The 19,869-nt window shown below is 39.7% G+C and overlaps 1 protein-coding gene across 2 annotated transcripts in view; it reads left to right on the forward strand.

Annotated features, from left to right (window-relative positions):
• Positions 1-936: 936 nt before the first annotated feature.
• LOC122802908 (protein Atg16l2-like) overlaps positions 937-19,869 on the forward strand; it is a 1,475,787-nt gene continuing 1,456,854 nt past the window's right edge. For both annotated transcript variants that reach the window (XM_044072730.1, XM_044072731.1), the window contains exon 1: positions 937-1,138. In XM_044072730.1, coding sequence (XP_043928665.1) covers positions 994-1,138 — 145 coding nt within the window. In that variant the 5' untranslated portion in view covers positions 937-993. The remainder of the gene's footprint in view (positions 1,139-19,869) is intronic.

The following is a 19,869-nucleotide window of genomic DNA, read 5'->3' on the forward strand; positions in this document are numbered from 1 at the left end:
TGATGGTTTCATTAAGGATGGTCTGTGAGAGGTGGTGTAGGATGTTATCCAGTATACTAAGATTATCACCAGGGGGGATGTAGATTGCTACAACACTTATGGTGGTAAAGTTGTTTATTGGCAAGTAGGAGTTCAGCTGTAGAAAAAGTGGGTAGAGGGAGGTTTGGGGTAGTTATTGAGAGGTGGTCACGGAAGAGTATGGCTACCCCTCCTTCTCTTTTCTTTTGTCTATCAAGTCGTAGGATGTTATAGCCAGGTGGGGTAATTTCACTATCTTTGTTATATGGTTTCAGCCAGGTTTTATATATTTATATATTTATATATTTTATATATTTATATTTATATTTAAATTGATATATTTATATATATATGTATATATATATATATATATATATATATATATATATATATATATATATATATATATATATATATATATATATATATATATATATATATATATATATATATATATATATATATATATATATATATATATATATATATATATATATATATATTTATATATAATTTATGAGCAGATCCTTGCCTACCTACTGTAAACAGGCACAGAACCAGCAGAAAAGTTTCTTACTGTCCCATGCCAAGGTGGTGGTGGGGCATTATACAAACGGCTTTAGTGGACATTGTAGTTTCTAACAATTTCAATAATTAGTATACGTGCTCTCTGACAACAGTTTCGCTCTTCTTATCTAGAGAGCAGTTAAAAGTAAAGGATGTGATTCAGGCTTACTGTTTAGAATGCTTTCTCTAGCGGGTTTACGTTATTAATGCGTTTGTAAACTATGAATGTAGCTGATCAGTTTTCCGTAGATGAACATGTTTAACACCTCATGCTAGTTACCATCACAACATAGCTTTTTGTCGACAGTCGAGTTTGGGGGACTTCCCTAGGATGGTGACATCAGAAAGAAGCACCACCTCTGTGCGCTTCTTGTTTCTGTTTGCTGTCAGGTCGGGTTGAGGCTGGGTATGGCAGCTGTAACTTTTCCAGCTGTGTCGGGTTCGTGGAGCAAAGCTAACATGTCTGCAGCAGCATGGAAACGTCATATTATTCGGCAACTGAAACACCGGGACCGTACACAGAAGTATATGTATCAGGACCTTATCAAGTCGTGTGAGTCATTTTGTATCTTTTGGAGTGTGAGTTTTTGTTTGTCTTGTCAGACTGACGTTTTACGCCTTCAGAGCTCATAACTATGTGCTGAATCTCTGCATGCTTTGTTGTTGTGGTGTACGTGATTAAGAAGAGTGTTTGTAGGTGTGCTGTGTGTTTCTGATAGTATGCTGCAGCTGTAGGCATTTAACATATTTCAGATTCTGGGCTTTTGATGAGGATTGAGGAATATTTTAAGCGCTCACTTGTTTTTATCAGGAGGAAAAGTGGTGCTCATGTTTCCAAGTAACATTTCTGGATTTCTTTCCATTATTGCCAACAGTGTTAGTAAACTCCATTAAAAGAACATAACAAGTTGGTTAGGATGATGATGGCCTGCTGCAAACAATGGTTAGAGTGCATACACCCTCCTATTCATAATTAGATTAGTGTGCAAGCTCAGCTGTTTTTTGCGTCTGTTTTGGTCTGTAAGCTCAGCACTGTGAGGCCGAAATAAGCATGTGTTATTACTTTTGTCTGTTAGAGTGAGTTATTGCTCTTCACTTCCTTGTTGCTGTTTCTGTCTTTGCAGAAAACCTAAATATGCATGCTAACGGATGAGGCATTACTTCCTAGAAAAATGTGTGCTTTATGCCTTGTTTTTAAGAGCACAAGGTGGTAGTGGCTTTCATACAGTTCACTATTTTTTTTGGTATCATCTGCTTTGATTTACTGTATTTTAATATTTAATCATTGGATTGTGATTAACACATTATATCCTTACATTCATTGATGCTCTATTCTTAATAGATGGGATTCCCTGACGTGGAAGCCCAAACTTCCGTCCAGTCTACCAAAAACTACTTGTTGCTTTTAAAATATACACCATGTCACCCAAATGCACATTGCGTAGAGTAGGGCATAAAGGTGACATTCAGACTTACCATAATCAGAACTTCTTTGCCTCCATTCTGAACTTATCTTTTTACTGTCGGTCTGTTTTCTGCCAGTTGAATGCATTTTCATTCTCCAGTGACTACCTATGCCTGTTTGCAGACTTCTATTGCAGTTACAGAAAAGTGCTCCATTGGGGATTTTCTTTTTTGCTTACATTTTTGTGCTCATTGGTGTTAATGTCATGCAGGAAGGGTAAATGCCAGTGTGGGAGACAGATTCCCCATAAAGACCACCACAATAAGTGTCTTATCTGTCTAGTAGAAGCTGCTCATGACCATACGTCTTCTTCTGTTTGTCAGACATTCATTCTGAAAGCCCTTTGGAGTACACTTTTTTTCCCTTTCCTTGTATCTTGAGGACCAGTGTCTTAAGCTTCTCGCTAAAGATACAATGGAAGGAGTCTCGCACCCCAGTGGTCAGCCATTAGGGAAGAAGAAGGTGAAAAAGGTAGGACTAGAATCTTCTACTGTCCAGCCTCTGCCAGGTGTTTCTTCTGCGGTCATTACAAACCTGGAGGCTCGCCTGGCTATGCTGTCATATTTCTCTGCCACAAAGGTGTTGGAGGCCGGTGAGGGTCTGGCTGGCAGCACATCCAAAGAGGCCTTTGCAGGCATCAGGTACATTCAGGCAGAATCATGTTTTTTTTTTTTTTTTCTTTCTGAGGGGTCTAAGGGAGTTCCTCAGTTTTTAGTTGGGGAAGAAGTTTTTGCTACAGTTCTCAACTGCTGTCCTGGGTCTTAGCCTTCTCAGTGTTTTGGAGGGGATGATTTCTTAAAAAAGAAACAGAAAATGAAACATGTTTCTTTTGCTCCTAGGGATTCACAAAGTGAGTGGCAGGCCTTCACTCAGTAGCTATATGCCCTTAAAGCCTCCTCAAGGGGTTTTGGTTCCTGCTCCTCCATGGTCCTCTACTCCCCTTAAAAAGTCTAGAGAACAGCACTCTTCTGAGGATGTCAGATTCGGATAATGAATCCCTGACTTATTCTACTCAGATTCCTTCTCCTTCTGACTATGGGTCAGAGGAGGAGGAATCTGTTAGTCCAGTTGTTCCTTTTGAGGAATTTTCCTTTGGAGACACACACTTTTTTTTTTTTTTTTTAAAGTGGGATTGTGCTCGGGTCTCTGATATCCATCAGGGATACTGTGAGTTACTGCAGTTGGAATCCCCTAAACCTACAAGTATTCCTCATGTTTTGGCTGCTTTGCTGAATGCTTTTTCCACTGCCTGATTATGCCTCTTGTTCTCAAGAAGATTGATAGGTTTTATAGGGTGCCTGAGGATTGTTCTTTCCTTTATGAATTTCCTGCTGCTGACCCTCCGTCGTGTCTGTAGTCTCTGATAAGCCATCTCAATTGCTTCCTTCACCCAAGTTATTGCCTTCTGACAAGGATAGCAGAACTGTGGAAAGGTTGGGTAAGAAGGTTTACACTTCTGCTAACCTAGTTTTTAGGGCTAATAATTATTAGACCCATATATCCAGGTATCTGTTGGCTCTTCATTCTCAGGCCTGTCAACTTATTTCTGATTTTCCAGACTCTGAGGATAAAACTTCTGTTCTTTCCTTGCTAAGGGCTTCCTCTCAATTCATTCATCATTCTATTAAATGTAGTTAAGATACAGCAGATGCTTCTTCTAAGGATGCTGTTTTTTGCTCAGTGACGAGGAGTTATTAATGGCTTAGGCTTCAGCCTCTGCCTGATGATATTAAACTAAGTTGATGAATGCGCCTCTGGAGTCTAAACTTTTGTTTGGGGAAGCTGCTGCTTTGTTCAAGTCCCTTCAAGATAAGGGTTAAGCCTTACAGGAGCTTAAACATGTGTTTGTTTCTCCTGTGCCTACATTTCAGAGAAACTACCCTGCTAAGCCCGTCTTTGTTTGCAGGTAATCCTGCCCTCAGGGGTACTTCATGGTGTGGAAATCTCATCCTCTTTTTATGGGCATTCCTCAGCCTTCTCTGGAACAACTTCCCTTTTTCTCAGAGGTTCTTCAAAATCTCTTGACTCAGGGTACAATGGAGAAAGGTGCCTGTCTCCCAAAGGGGGAAAGGGTTCTACTCCAGACTGTTTCTAGCGCCCAGAAAAGAGGACATCTCATCTAAATATCTTTATAAAAGAGCCTTCCTTTTGGAAGTTATCCCTTCAGATTCTATTTCCTCTCTTGCTTCCTCAGGCCTCTGTGGTGTCTCTGGATCTCAAGGATGCTTACCTCCATATTCTGATCCATCCTCTTTTTTTCAGGACATTTTTGTGTTTCTCTGTTGCTTCCTGGCAATTTCAGTACTCAGCTTTGTGCTTTGGCCTTTCTACTGCCCCACAGGTATTCATCAAATGCCTTGCACCTGTGATTACTTTATGAAGGCTTCGAGGGATCCAAGTATTTTTTTTAATTAGACGACCTGTTGTTTCAGGCATAGTCTCCAGAGACCCTTTTTCAAAATCATCATTTTGACATTTCCCTTTTTCAGAGCCTGGGATTCACTATAAATTTCAAAAAATCTTCTCTGGCTCCTTTTAAGGATCATGTTTTTCTGGGTTGCAGGATGACGGTGCCAGTGATTGCATCCCTGCCCCTGCAAAGGCCTTAACTGTCATTTCTTTCTTTCAAACTCTTCTTTCTCTGGCTTCCATTACTGCCAGGGAGTTTCTGAGAGCTTTGAGTTTCATGACATCCACCATTCCGATGCTCCCCCTGGCCAAACTTCACATGAGAAAGTTTCAAAGTTTTCTAAAGTCAATGTGGCTCCAACATGCACATCCTTTAAACTTTGTAGTTCATCATCTTCCTTGTCTCAGACAGGAACTTCACTGATGGATTCAGTAGTTGTCTGAATCCAGGGATCCCTTTTCATCCCCTTCTTCCCTCTCAGGAATTGTTCACAGACGCTTCAGACATGGGATGTGGGGTGATATTTGGCTCCCTAAAAGTGCAGGGGGTGTGGTTGCCTCATCAATGGAAGGAACACATCACTGTCAAAGAGATGAGAGCTCTTCTGCTGGCTCTTCAGGCCTTTCATCCTCTTCTGTCCATGGCCTTTCAAGGTGTTTACAGACAATGCCACAGTGATTTGGTGCATCAACAAATGGGGAGGAATGAGTTCTTATCATGTTTGCTGTGTGGCACTTCTGGTATGGGGATCTTGCTGTCAAGTATCAAATGACTCTTCAAGCAGTTTATATCCCTTCTGGTCAGAACATTCTGGAAGACACACTAAGCAGGTCCTTAACTCAATCCCAAGAATGGTGCTTCACAGGGATGTGTTTCTGGACATTATCCACCAATGGGGTACTCCTCTCAAGTGGATCTTTTTGCCTCCCCTCTGAACAGACAACTTCCTCTGCTGTTTTGTGCCAGAGTTACAGGTCCTCTGGTGTGTAAGGTGGATGCCCTCTCGTTTTCTTGGAAGGGGATGGTTCTTTATGCGTCCCCCCCTTCCTCTCATTCCAAAACTCCTGTCCAAGATTCAACAGGATGCTCCTAAAATCTTGTTGGTGACTCTCTCTTTTGGCTGCGACAGCACTGGTTCCCTCTACTTCTGCATCTAGCCAGGGGTAATCCTCACAAGTTACCTCACAGGGTGGTTCGAATCACACAAGACAAGGGATCTCCCATTCATTCCTACCTCTCCATGCTTCAACTGACATTGAGGGTGCTAAGATTTTGATTCCTCATAGTCACATTTTTTCTGAAGACATACTCTAAGTCCTGCAGGAGGCCAGGAAACCTACTACTAGGAAATCTTGCTTATCCAAATGAAAGAGGTTTTCTATTTGGTGTCTCCCTTGTAACCTGGACCCACTTTCTGTGGATATTCCTTTGGTTCTCTCTCATCTGTGTGAATTGCTCAATGCTGGTTCGGCCTGTTCTTCTGTTAAGGCCCACTTATCAGCTATCTCTGCTTGTCTGCCGTTTTTCCTCCTTTAGCTTCTAGATTTGAGGTTAAACAGTTTCTTAAAAGTGACGTAAATATGAGACTTCACAGGAAGTCTGTTCCTCCTCCCCGGGATCTTAATTTTATTTTGGAGAAATTGACTCAGGCTCCTTTTGAGTCTGTTCCTTCAGTTTCCTTGCTACATTGTTCCTGGAAGACTCTTCTTCTGTTAGCTCTTACTTCAGCCAGATGGGTGACTGAGTTGCAGACCCTTATGGGTTGTCCTCCTTTTTTGGTCTTTCATGAGGACAGGGTGACCTTGAGCACTGACTCTTCTTTTATATCTAAGGTAGTTAATGAGCAATCACTTAATCAGTCTATTAATCTGCCACCTTTTTTCCCCTGTCACAATCTGATAGTGAGAGGGTGCTGCATACTTTGGATGTGCATAGGCAGCTCAAGATTTATTTGGATACGACTAAGGCAGGCAATCTGATCAGTTATTTCTTTCTTTTCATCCTAGATCTTTGGGACTTGCTGTATCCAAGCAAACAAGAAAAAAGTTATTGTTTATTGTATGTTCCAGGAGAGTGAATGTGACTGTCTGTTGCATGTTCCAGGAGAGTGAATGTGAAATGCATATATTTAGCTCCTTCTGGGTTAGCAGCAAATGGTTCATATGGATTGTCTGCATTTCTTAATTACTTATAGAATTCCATTGTGTACCTTGACATTTGTCTGTATGTGTTAAGAGCATTTGATGTAAAAGTCAAACTTAACCGATGATGTTTCTTCAGCCGTTTCTCTCTGTCCAGTTTACAGTGAGGTGAACCACTGACTGTCTGCACTGATTTACTGCAGCATTTTAAACAAGGCCCCCCTCACCAGTACATAACTGGATCAACTGGGCTGTGTCCAGATATTTTGTGTGTGTGTGTGTGTGTGTGTGTGTGTGTGTGTGTGTGTGTGTGTGTGTGTGGGTAGGTGTAGTGTGGGGGGGTCCCCGTACCTCTCAATTGCTAAGAGTTTTGCAGAATGTGTAGATATTTGCCACATATTTTTGGTCTTTTCCTCATAAAATGTGTGGTTTTCTAGCAAATCATCTGGTGTTAATATCACTAAGTAGTGGCAGACAATTTAGTACATTTATATTTCAGACTACCTAAAATTCTACCCCCCAAAAAATCATACTAATAGCACCCAGAAAAAATAAAAATACTACCCAGAGAATTTATGCTAATGGAAAACCTGTTATTCTACCAACTTTCTAAGTTTATTAACAATAATTAAAATTTGCCCCCCCCCCATTATTTTTGGCTTTGTCCAGATGTTTTGTCTGCAGACTGAACTGTAATTACAATGAGAGGTGAAGTTGGTGGGTGGTTACTGAGGTTACCTCAGTAGATATCCTTTCCATTGTTTTGTTTTCTTGCGGAATGCCTTCAGTATATAGAACTATGTTGATGGTAAGTTACTTTCTTAAAACAGTAATAAGTGAATTATATCTGCTTTCATCTTATTGGTAGCCTAATTTCTGAGAGTTGAAGTTATGGCAACTTTTGTCTAACAGTTGAATTGTGTTTTAGTTAAGTCTGCCTACAGTGTGTCTCTCAATTTGACACCTATAGGGTACAGAGTATTCTTAACAAACTGCATTGTAGGTCTATTGATATTTCCATTTAAATAGGTAGTCTTAAGTTTAGAGAACTCTTAAAGGGTATATGTTGTATTTGCACAGGTAATTTTGTAAGGTACAATTCCTTCTGTAGGTGCCTGTCTTCTGCATAGAGATTTTACACAGATGTTTGTTATTTAGAAGTGGTAAAGCATTTTCTCATTTTGTTGTACTTTTAATAGCTTTTCATCTTGTATCTATTTGTTGATTTTTGTTCTTTTTTTGCCTTGTTGAAAGTTTTTCGTTACTTGTGTATTATCGCAACCATATTTTCGCGGTAATACCGTTTGCTTTCCGATGTCTGCATGGTACCGAAAATGTAATGAAAACCAAGCAGACACTGTTTTCTTTTACACTGAAGTTTGTTTAGGCAGGGTTATAACTTCAACATTTGAAAAATTAATGTTTTGCCGATACTTGCGTATTCTCACAACCGCATTCTACGCTGGGTCATGTATGCAGTTTCTTGGTTGGGCACTTTACATTCATTGCAAAAATATATGAAGAAGTGGTAACGGGGGCTACTGAGAGAGACGGACAGAGATACGCAAGAGGAGACACCAAAATAAAAGGGTTGTTGTGACACGGTGATGAAGTTACTTTTCCCAGAACGGGGACAGCCGGTTGTTGCCATTTGCCATTACTTCCTGAAAGCCATTACGCACCCAAATGGAAAACTCACACCAGGGAGAGTATTTTAAAAGGGGGGGGGATATGTCATCCTTGAAGATGTAAAGTATGACATTATGCCATAAAGCAGGAATCGGATGTTCCAGCTTCTTTACCTTCCGAAATGTAGGACAGAGTCACCTGTACCCAGCAAGGACATAACATAAGAGCTTACGCTAACTTCCACTCCTAGCAGTGATTCCCAACTGTATGTATTGCTGTTATTTAACAGCATTGGTTGACAAAAGAATGTTCAGTGTGAACAGCTTTGCAAGAAGTGACACGCTGCCAGTAAAGCGCACAAAGAAACAACAACAGTATGTTGTGTACTTTGTGTTGATAGCCCTCCTGAAAACAACCTGTTTTGTTAAAGAAAACACACTGTATTCCATTTGAAGCACATTAACGAACATATTTAGTGATTGGGAAACAACCACTGTTGGCACGAAAATATGGTTGCGATAATACATAAGCAGCAGTTTTTCTAACTACAAAATAAGTTCTTCCACATACATCTGATCTGAGTACCCCTTGTATTTTTAAGTGTCTTGATGTATAAGCAGGTTAAGCTGATTAAAAACAAAGGAAAGACAAAAAATACTTTTTATTGCTTTGGACTTGAACCCAGTTTCTGAAGCGTGCATTTTGAATGACAATGATGTTTCAGTGTGGCCTAAGCTCTATCACATCAGAATGTGTAGAAAAAATGGTACAAGCAGCAGTTTTCAACAGTAACAGTGTTGGGCAAAAACAAGTCAAAGTCTTACTAGATTACAATAAAATCGCTGCATTAATAGCTAAAGTGAATCTTCTTCTTCTTATTCTTTTGGCTTTCCCCGGTTAGGGGTCGCCACAGCGGATCACCTGTCCACTCATGATTGGCAGTGAAGTTTTACAGTGTTGAGTTGCCAGCCTGGCGCCCAACCTTCCACAGAAGGCACACATGCACGCACTCACACCTAGGGCCAATTTGGAGTGTCCAATCCACCTACAGCATGTCTTTGGGATGTGGGAGGAAACCGGAGCACCCGGAGGAAACCCATGCGACCACAGGGAGGACATGCATACTCCGCACAGAAGGCACCCCAGCCGAGGATCGAACCGGAGAACCTCTTGCTGTGAGATGGCAATGCTAACCACTTCACCACCCAGGCCGCCCTTAATAGCTAAAGTGAATGCAGTTGGATACGGTTTTTAAACTAATAGCTAAAGTGAATGCAGTTTAAAAACCTTATCCTTTTTTCAGTTTGAAGGAGAGAGGGAATACTGTGAAACTGAAACTCCTGCTGCAAGCAGTGTGATACCTTATCTTCTTTCATATGGGAAGTGGATGACTGGATGAGTATTCATAAATTCACCGCTTGCTTAACTGACCTAGCTCTCCTCAAAAAAGGTGGTATGGTATCAGGGCAGTTACTGGCAAGACATATGTGGTTACAAGACTCAGTTGAAGTTATATATTCCCTATGATTCCTATGAGGTGGCAAAGATATGGAAATTTGGAAAGGATCTCCCACTTATGTGTCATATTTAGAACTTGTGCATTAGGCTTCTCTCTTTTTAAATAAACATTTTCAGATATGAAAGAGTCTGTTTTCCTAGACTTTGTTCAGTTTCATTGTGTTAAGATTTTCAGATGGCTTATATCGTGATAAACTGAAATGATTCTCAGCCTGGAACAGGTGGCAATCAACAATTATAAATAGTATTTTAATTTATACTTTTCTTTCTGTAAGGATATTAAGGTTTTTGACCTTATCTGCTTAAAAGTTTCTGCTTGGCATATGTGGGATTGGAACGTTGTGTTTTTCTTATATTTTTATGCTCTTCTTTATATTGCTTATACTGTCAATCTTACTTGTGTTGAGCATGAAATAAGAACTCTTTGATCAGTGTAGTAATCCCGTCTACAAATATAACAGTCTGAGTGATATTCTTTTTAAGACGGTTACCAGAACAAGGATAATTCCTTGTAGCTGAATGTTTTTGAGGGTGTTTACTAATATGTGTTCCTAAAGTGTTCATGTCATAGTGTGAAAGTATACAGCTTCATGTCTGGGAGACAGTTGCCGATTTCAGAATAACTAGAACCTGTGTCAAAAGGTTTGATTTTTTTGGGAAGTGGTTAATGCTGTAGTCACTCAAATATCAGAGAGAGAAAAATAAGTGGTATATGTGGCTCCTGTATTGTGTCAGGATATTTGAAACAAGAACTTTGCTTTCTTTGGTAGATTTGGCCAAAGGCAGTGCAGTGATCTTTTTTTTTTTTTTTTTGTGAGGGCAAGCTACCATGGTTAGATTTCTTAGAAGGGATATATTTCCGGATAGAAGGGAAAAAAATGGGGCCTAGAATCCAGTTCTTCTCCAGCTTCTGCACCCCTTCCACCTTGGCAAAACAAGTATGTAGTAGTAACTTGAAGGGGCATTTCTGATCTCTTTGTACAGGCAGGTATTGCTTTGGACTTTGTAACGTCATGAGTGTGAACACAGTTTCGAGTGTTTTTGAATGACAGTGATGTTTCAGTGTGGCCTAAGCCACAGTAGTATTTCCTCTTCCTCCCTGGAATCAGGGCTGGTGTTTGCATTTTGGGGGCCCCCAGCAGTGTCAAGTTGAATACTTCTAGTCCAGGTATCGGATAACCTTTCACTGCTACCCCTCCTAAGCAACTTTTTGGTCCATGATGCAGAATTTTAGTAGTACACACAGACTGAACTGTAATTACAGTGTTCTTACATTATGACAAGCTTGTGTACCTCACTACGTCGACATATCTCACAATGGGGCATTCACATTGACTGCCATTTAGTTGCAGTGATGATGCATTTCAACAACCCTACTATGTACAAGGCTACTATGTACAAGGCTGGCTTTAGGTAAAATGATGCTCTAGACAAAGAGCTTCATGATGCCCGCCCACGGTTTATTGTCTGTCTCCCACCCCCTTGTTATTCCCCGATCCTGGGCTGTGCACACCATGTAAGTTACTTTTTTCTTCCTTTTCTCACATTTTGCCTAAGTCTTCAGTTTTTTTCAAAACCTCTGAAATGCATTTTTTAACAACCTTTTCATCCGGTGATGACTTGATTAAAAATTACGATTAAGGAAAGAAGATCATTGTTGCTGTTCAGTTTTGCTTTTCCTTATATCTTTACTATGCACCTTTCCTGGCCAAGACAGCCTAGTAATACCTGTGTTGGAAATAATTCTGTTAATCCTTGGGTCTGGGTGCCACCAGACCCCCATAAGCCACAGGGTTATAGGTACACTGAGCTACATTTTAGAATATTTTCCTACTGTTTTGATCCATTGATGGCCTGAATAAAAATCATGAGTAGGAAAACAATTTCAGTCATAGTTTTTTCCCTCTCTTCATTCAAGAAAGACGGAAGTTATGTGGAAGTCTTCATAGTCAAAGCTGGCAAAATAGTATCTCACAGTAAACTATCAAGACATATGTTTGACAGTATACATGAATCATGCCAGGGAACACTGCCTGCCTCCTATCCCCTCCCCCCAGGAAAAAAAAAAGAGTTGATCTGTGAATCCATCTGTTATTAGACTGGAGTGAAAGCAGAGGTTCAAATGGATACGGTCACTTGTATTGTAAGTGATATGTATACGTAGCATGCTTCCTTACCCCCCAGCTGTATTCATGTCTGATATGTGATTGTGAGGAAAGTAAAACAAAGTAATGATCACATTAATGTATTCCAGCTTGTTGCTCCTAGATAGTACACTGCCCCATACAAGCTAAAACTTTCTCTGCACACCTCTGAGATCTGTGAGAACAGTAAAACAATTTAGTCCCGTCACAAGCTATAATGACTTCCTTTATATATAGCTGAGGTTTGATTGTTAGGCATATCAAAGAAGCAATGACCACACAATCCCCAGCCCTCTGTATAAGTTACAGTTACCTTCTGTACACACCTCAGGAGGGCAGGGTTTAGAATGGATGTAACTGAGGCCAGAGGTCGCCACTAAATCCATGTCAAAATCAATTTATATAGTCCAGGGTGTAAGTACATTGAAATGGCAATGCTCCTGACTGCACCACTGTGGCAATGAGCAGCTGATTTCATGCATATCATCTTCCTGCTAAAACCACCAAAGATAGCCTCCTGTCAGGGGTAACTTGTTACTCTTAAATATACTGCAGCCATGCCTCCCATACATAAATATAATGGGGTCTATATTATGATAGCGAAAATACTATTAAGCGAATACTAAAACCCTGACACCTATTGCATGAACCGCTAATATCCCGAATGCACTAAACCGCGAAATTTTAAATGTCGAGCTGTCATACTCGGCCAACCCCACCACCCACTACATACTACCTACCCAAACAAAATAAATAAAGCACATACATACACTAACCAAACCCTACTTCTAACCCTAAAGTAAAGCACAAACACTCTACTTCTAACCCTACACTAAACCCCACTTACACAACTATCTATGCACTATCCTTAACCCCTCCATAACCCTAAGGTCTGTAACTACCGCACACTTCCCCTACGACAATATACACAAACAAAATAAATAATCCACATAAATTTAACAAAACCCTACTTCTTACCCTACACTAAATCTAACATACATATGCACTTACCTTAACCTGCACCCTAATCCTGAAGTCCATAACTATCCAACACTTATGTTATACAGCTATTCCATAGACTGGCCAACCATGGTAATTTGACATTTCCGAAGTCGCGGTTTTGGAAGTTTGCTATAAGTCCATTTCGCGCAATACGTATCAAAGTTTATGTATTCACATAAACGGACTTTCACTCAGCTAATATAGACCCAGTATAATGGAAGTACTGATGATGATTGTAACAGAAACTGAAATAAATTATAGCCAGCTTATTACTCTTATACTGCAATACACACATACAAGCAAAAGTCATAACAATACTTGTCTTGCATAGATTTTACCTAATTGCAATAGCAGTCATCAGGTGTAATGCATACCTCACTGTACATAGAATATCCCTGATTTCCCCTCATAATTTTACCCTGTCCTTCATAATAATTTTGATTTGCTACTACCTCATTCAGGATTGCAGACAGTGAATAGTGACATACATTAGAGTTTCATACCATACTTTTTATTAAAAAAAAAAACGCATGTTCATACAAACTGTATTCCTCTCTTAACTCTTTAAATGAATTAGTGTAATAGTGTTCCCGAGTATGAGCCTTTATTCTGCCATTATTTTTCACTTTGCCTAGAATTCATAAGCAGAGACATTCAGACCTATCGTATCTGGAGTCCTGCCAATGTTTATAAAATTCTCTGAAAGAGAAAACCATTCCTGATGATCAGTCACTCTGGACTGCCATTCTCTGGCACTTAACTCAGTTGTGATAATTCACTGATTAATGGCTTTATCTTAACCGGGCCATAACACAACCCTGTTTTTAATAAAGCAGGTAATCAGAGTAAATTATTTTTTTCCTCTTTTTCCCTAACCAGCAGAGCTGTGTGCTTAGTTACTACTGGTGTGAGACATCTCATAAATGTCTTCTGATTGAGGAGCATTTTTCCATATCTGGGTGATTGCTTGGTAATGGCTCAATCTCAGGATCAGCTTCGACATTGAAGTAGTTTCCTTTTAGGACTCCTTGGAATTCACCAACAGCAGAAAAGGGTGTTCTGAGAATAACACTGAAGTCTAAAAGAGGAAGTGTGTTTCTGCACGTGAACAGAAATTGGAGCATGTGGGGTTCCTTTTAATCAACACAGATCCAGAAGGAACTTGCTGTGAATATCACTACTGGTGTCAGACACCTTGCAAATGAGCACTGAGCTATAGTTACACAAAAGGGAATACCCTGAGCTGAAGGTGATGACTTCCTAACTAACATCTCAGAAACCTCCTTTGGGGCATGAGCAAGTGATTCATACTAATAGCCTTGCTCTTTCTGAATTGCTAACACCTCGTAACTCCTCCAGCATTCTCTGCCCTGACTGTCTTTACCCCACAACATTTCCACTAAGATGTAAATCTGAAATATTATCATGCAAATTGTAAAATTTGCATTTCTCTCATAATTGTTGCTACTTTTGTGAATTGTTACTGTACAGTTTGTTTACATATTGTTACTTTCTGTTCTGTTTTTTGTTATGTGTGACTTAATTGCCTGTCTGATTTTCTTTCTCTCTCTCTCTCTCTCTTTGCTTCTTTATGAATTATTTCACCTGGGCAGTATTTGCAAATGGTCATTTATCAATGTACTATCCTGGCAAACTAATGTAAAATAAAATATCGGCATATGTTCACATGTGAAGCAGCTGAGTGGTAGTTTCAAATTCACGTGTGGCAGTTGAGTGGTAGTTTCAGGAATATCTAGGATCGTGAGTGAGATGCCCTCGGACAAGACTTTCCCCTATGATTTATGCTGCTTTCTAGGCATTTTGGTAGTGGATAGTGCCAGTTCAGAAAAATTTGTGTAGGCCTAACAGATATTCTGCCATCACATGAGGACATGACAGCAGGTATAATAGTTGTATGTTAAAGCTGATCCCATCTCCCAGTTACCTAAAGGTGTGGAAAAAAAGTCTTAAATATAACCAAAGGGTATAAAACCTTTGAATCTGATTTGAATTGGTAACGGATAGTAATTCCAGTGTCAGAGTGAGGGAGATCCACAGCCACTGAGTTGGGTTCTTAATAGGGCAATGGGTATCCCCCATTATTACCTTTAATGTTATCTGCTGAGAGAGCCTGAGGGTTGCTAAGAGTTTTTTTATAATTATATATATATATATATATATATATATATATATACATGTATAAATGTATCCCTGCTGCCTGATATCTGTCAACCTTTTGTAACCCCACTGTCCCATTCATTCCTCTTTAGGTGAGAACTGGTTGTGGGAGTTCATCTTCCAGCCAGCCATTGGGTTTTCTGCTTTACACCAACCCCCAGTCCTTGGTGGAAGCAAATGGGTTTGACACAAGTCCTTGGTGGAAGCAAATGGGTTTGACACACAGTACCATTGTCCTGAATATGCACACAACTGTGTTTTAACACTGGCTGTAATGTTTATTGCTTGACATGTACTCTTTCATGGCTGTCGAGCCTTCTGTAGTTTAGCACCCAGCCTTCTCTGAGTATCAGTACAATAGCAAGCTGCTGTTTCCCTCCCCCACAGTAGTGACACTGGTATTTGCATATCACTTCCACCTAGCCTCATTGGTTCCTACTGCACCTTGGTTGCTGTTCAGTACCAGGTCTTCTGTGTTGCATTCAGGGCTTCTTCCCTTTAAGGTATCAAGAGAATTACTAGGGAGTGCAGTCAAATCTAAATTTGGTGTAGAATTGAGAAAGACACTCCTAAGGCATTAATCTTGGCAAGATTCATCTCTTGGCTGCAAACTACATCAGATTCCTAAACATTCATTACATCTGGAAGCAACTTTTGTGGATCATCGGTTCATAGATGTATACTAGACTAACAACCAGCGGAGCCTTTATAAGGCTAGCCATGCATCCCAAGTATATCCTGCAAATTTTTGAGCCTAGAAGTTATTTTAAAGGGTATAAGTAAGCTAGGATATGAATTACAGACTGCGTCTGTCCAGTAGAAACATAGGTGCTAGATCTGGGGTGAATTTCTTTGAGCCTAGAAGTTATTTTAAAGGGTATATGTAAGCTAGGATATGAATTACAGACTGCGTCTGTCCAGTAGAGACATAGGTGCTAGATCTGGGGTGAATTTCTTTGAGCCTAGAAGTTATTTTAAAGGGTATATGTAAGCTAGGATATGAATTACAGACTGCGTCTGTCCAGTAGAGACATAGGTGCTAGATCTGGGGTGAATTTCTTTGAGCCTAGAAGTTATTTTAAAGGGTATATGTAAGCTAGGATATGAATTACAGACTGCGTCTGTCCAGTAGAGACATAGGTGCTAGATCTGGGGTGAATTTCTTTGAGCCTAGAAGTTATTTTAAAGGGTATATGTAAGCTAGGATATGAATTACAGACTGCGTCTGTCCAGTAGAGACATAGGTGCTAGATCTGGGGTGAATTTCTTTGAGCCTAGAAGTTATTTTAAAGGGTATATGTAAGCTAGGATATGAATTACAGACTGCGTCTGTCCAGTAGAGACATAGGTGCTAGATCTGGGGTGAATTTCTGATTTCTCATGCACTGGTTCAGGTTATGCTTGAATAGGGTCAGGGAAGAGCTCAGCTTCACATGGATGGGTAACCTGCCCCAGAAGAGGGAAATTGCTGAGACACATACTTGTCCCTCCAACATGTCATATTTATGTTGCAAGCAAGGTTCAAGTCCCTAGAGAAAGTAGTTCTGATGTTGATTGTTTTGCGGATGTGTAAGAGGTCTATCAGAGTGGGGTCCATAGATGCCTTGTATGCCAGGCATAGATTGCCTCTCAGCAGTCTATAGGAAACTGAGTGTAGAGAAGACTTTGAGGCGATCTGCATAGGTCATGTTGCTTATACACTTTTCTTTTTGTGAGTAACCTCTGTGGACATTCCAGTTGCTGCATGTGCCTCGTCGGGTATGTACCGAAGGGGTCATTATACTTAATGATGGGTCTTATAAGGTACAACTGCAGAGGAGCAATGACCTCCTTGGACCTAGATGCCATGCCCTTGCTTCTAAGTTGACCAGCATAGAAAGATCTCCCTACTACCTTAGATACACATTGATCGAAAGCCTGGTTACTATTCACGTACATCACCAAATCAGAATGTGTTTTGAGCCATGTCATTGCATTATTTTGTTGTACCTTCTGAATCATCTCCACTAACAAATTGATCAGTACTGAACTTTGCCCCTAAAGAAGAAATTGTGCAGTCTGAGTCTGGTTCGGTGGTATCTGTGTCTCTCAGAGACTTGCACACTAAAAAAAAAAATAAGGCAAAGTGTCTTTCAGCCCCATGGCCTCCCCAGAATCACCTTTCACTGTTACGTAGGTTGCACTTGCAGAGTATTTTTAGGGCTTTTTACAGATATGCAGATGCTGGTCTAGCTAAAATGTGCAAAGTATATTGTATTCTGTGTTACTTTGTTTAGAAACCTCTGTAGAAGCTTTGCACATAATTATTTGTTGAAACTGTATTTTGGGAATAAATGCTGTTTTATGTACTTTATTATTTGAAATCAGGAGCATATGTAATTTGTTGTATAGCAATTGTGCTTTAAGAATTTGTTTTACTGAGATATGTACTCCATGGTAGCTATATGCTTATTTTAAACTAAAATAATTTGTAGAACAATTCAGTAGTGTTTAGTAAGTACCACAGCATCCAACTTCTCTTGTACAGGATTTTTCTTGAATCATGCATCCAACTTCTCTTAAATGGTTTACGAAAAATACTATATATTATGTAACAGTTGGTTCCTCTTTGTGGATCTAGATAATGCTTGTATTTAATGCTGCATTCTGTAACTTTCTAGCTTTTGGTGGATCTAGATAATGCTTGTATTTAATGCTGCATTCTGTAACTTTCTAGCTTTTGATGCTGCATTCATGACAAGGAAGAGCCAAGCGTTAGAAAAACAGAGGTATCTCGAAAAATTAAAAGTATCTTGTCTTTAATACATTTTAGTATAAGAAGTCTGGATGAAGTCTGAAAGAGCGAGGGGACAAAGGCTCATAAATAAGGGCAGATTTAAATATTCTTCTAAACTTAAAAAGTTGCTAGAATAACAGGATTTATGTTAGAATGCATTTTCTGAAGGATATGAAGGCTGAAACTCAAATGATTATCATTATTTAGTGACTTTGGTCCTCAGTGATTTGTCAAAAAACCACAAATTTTATGAGTAACAGACCAAACATATGAGGTAAAAATCTGGACAGTTGAGTGGTATGCTTGGTGCTGGTGAGGGACTGTCTTGTTTTCCAGGCATTGTCAGATGTAGCCTTGTTTGAAAAGGTGAGCCTGTAAGGGCAAAAATATGATCAGTCTAATGAAGATCAGTATTAATAATGAGCAAAGCAGTGAAAGATGCTTCAACCACTGTGGGTTAAACTTCCTGCTTACTATCAAAATAGTAAGTATGTTTTTTGAAATATACAAGAAACATTTCATTTGATAGCTTTCAAACGTCTGTCTTCATTTATAGCTACTGTATCTGAGTAGATTTTTCATTAGTCTTCCAAGTGTTGACTGTTTGTAGATACCAGTTTGGTTACAGCTGTCACTTGAGAGACAACACGTGTTTGATAATAGATTTGGAGTCAAAGGAAGGAATGTTTTGTCTTATCAAGATTAACCTCAGTCACACTAGCAGATTTTGGTTAGATGTTATGATCAGTAGTTTGAACAAATTATTTTTGAGAAGGCAATTTTATCACTTCTTTGTACTGTGCATTGAACAGTAGCATTTTTTGCTGGTCAGTATAATTTAACTTGCATACCTTAAATCTGGTAGTTAAGACATATGCTTTCTGTTTCTCGTACAGGTTTGCGTATCACGTCCAGTATTCTGTTCTTGGTGCATAACACTGTACAAAGTATAGCGACGAGCAAGAAAGGCAGTTCATGGGCACAAGTAGCATGGCTTTGCTAGGGTTGGAATAGCGAAATGTGCAAAGTATTTAAATGACCACACAATGATATGAAAATGAGGTTTCCGATAAAAATGAAGGACCGTGATTGATGACCTCATTTTGCAAAAACATGTTAGATTGATTCAGAGACCCATAAAACAGGTGGGCTGTTGTGCCATGACATTCACTTTTTATTCTAAATGCTAGAAATTGTCAGTGCATATGATGACAGCAGCTGTAGCAGAGAAATACTTATTAGTGGCCAGTGTTGGAGACATTGCTGTGCAATGGCATTATCCATCCCTTGACAGTAGTACAGTTGTATAATATGCTACTGTCTGACTGAATAGCAGATTGTGGGAAGGGAAAACCTACAGGAGTGTGTTGAATTGTTTTTTTCTTGCATGTGGTCCCAAGGGGATGCATGGACTGGCCATCACAGTTGATACTAGGGTATGTGTAACTTCCAAGCTACAGAGACAGCACTAGGAATGTTGCAGGTGTCAATCTTGTGTATCCTGTAGCAGTTTCTTGGCATTAAACTTCAGCTTGTGGAGGAGGATATAGGGTTCCCAAAGACGGATGAAAAGACAACCCCTAGTATACAGACATTTGTATACTGTTGCTCATTTCCCTGAGGTCTGCAGAGCCATTGATTGTGCATTCATTGCCGTTGAGGTCCCACCTGATCCACAGGGCTTCCTCCAATAGATCAGTAAGAAGGGCTTCTACTCCCTCAACTGCCAGGTAGTGTGCAGTGCAAGAGTTATCTTTACTAATATCATCCAAGCAACTCCCATGATTCTCACATTTGCACATGTTCAGTCTATAGATCACTGCTGGAGTAGTATTGGCTATATGGGTTATATCCTGCCAAGGGTCCAGCCTATAGCAGTGGTTTGTATCGGGTTACTTTTCACAGGGTCATCTACTTAGAAGTTGCACAAATAGGCAGGTACTTCATTTTTTATTTTTTTACTTTTATGTTGTTAGTTGGCCCTGGTGGACTAGTTTTGTTTCTTATATGGGTAATATCCT

The sequence above is a fragment of the Protopterus annectens genome, chromosome 5.part0 (assembly GCF_019279795.1).
Source record: "Protopterus annectens isolate FY-2018-M chromosome 5.part0, PAN1.0, whole genome shotgun sequence".
Classification (NCBI taxonomy): Eukaryota; Metazoa; Chordata; order Ceratodontiformes; family Protopteridae; genus Protopterus; species Protopterus annectens.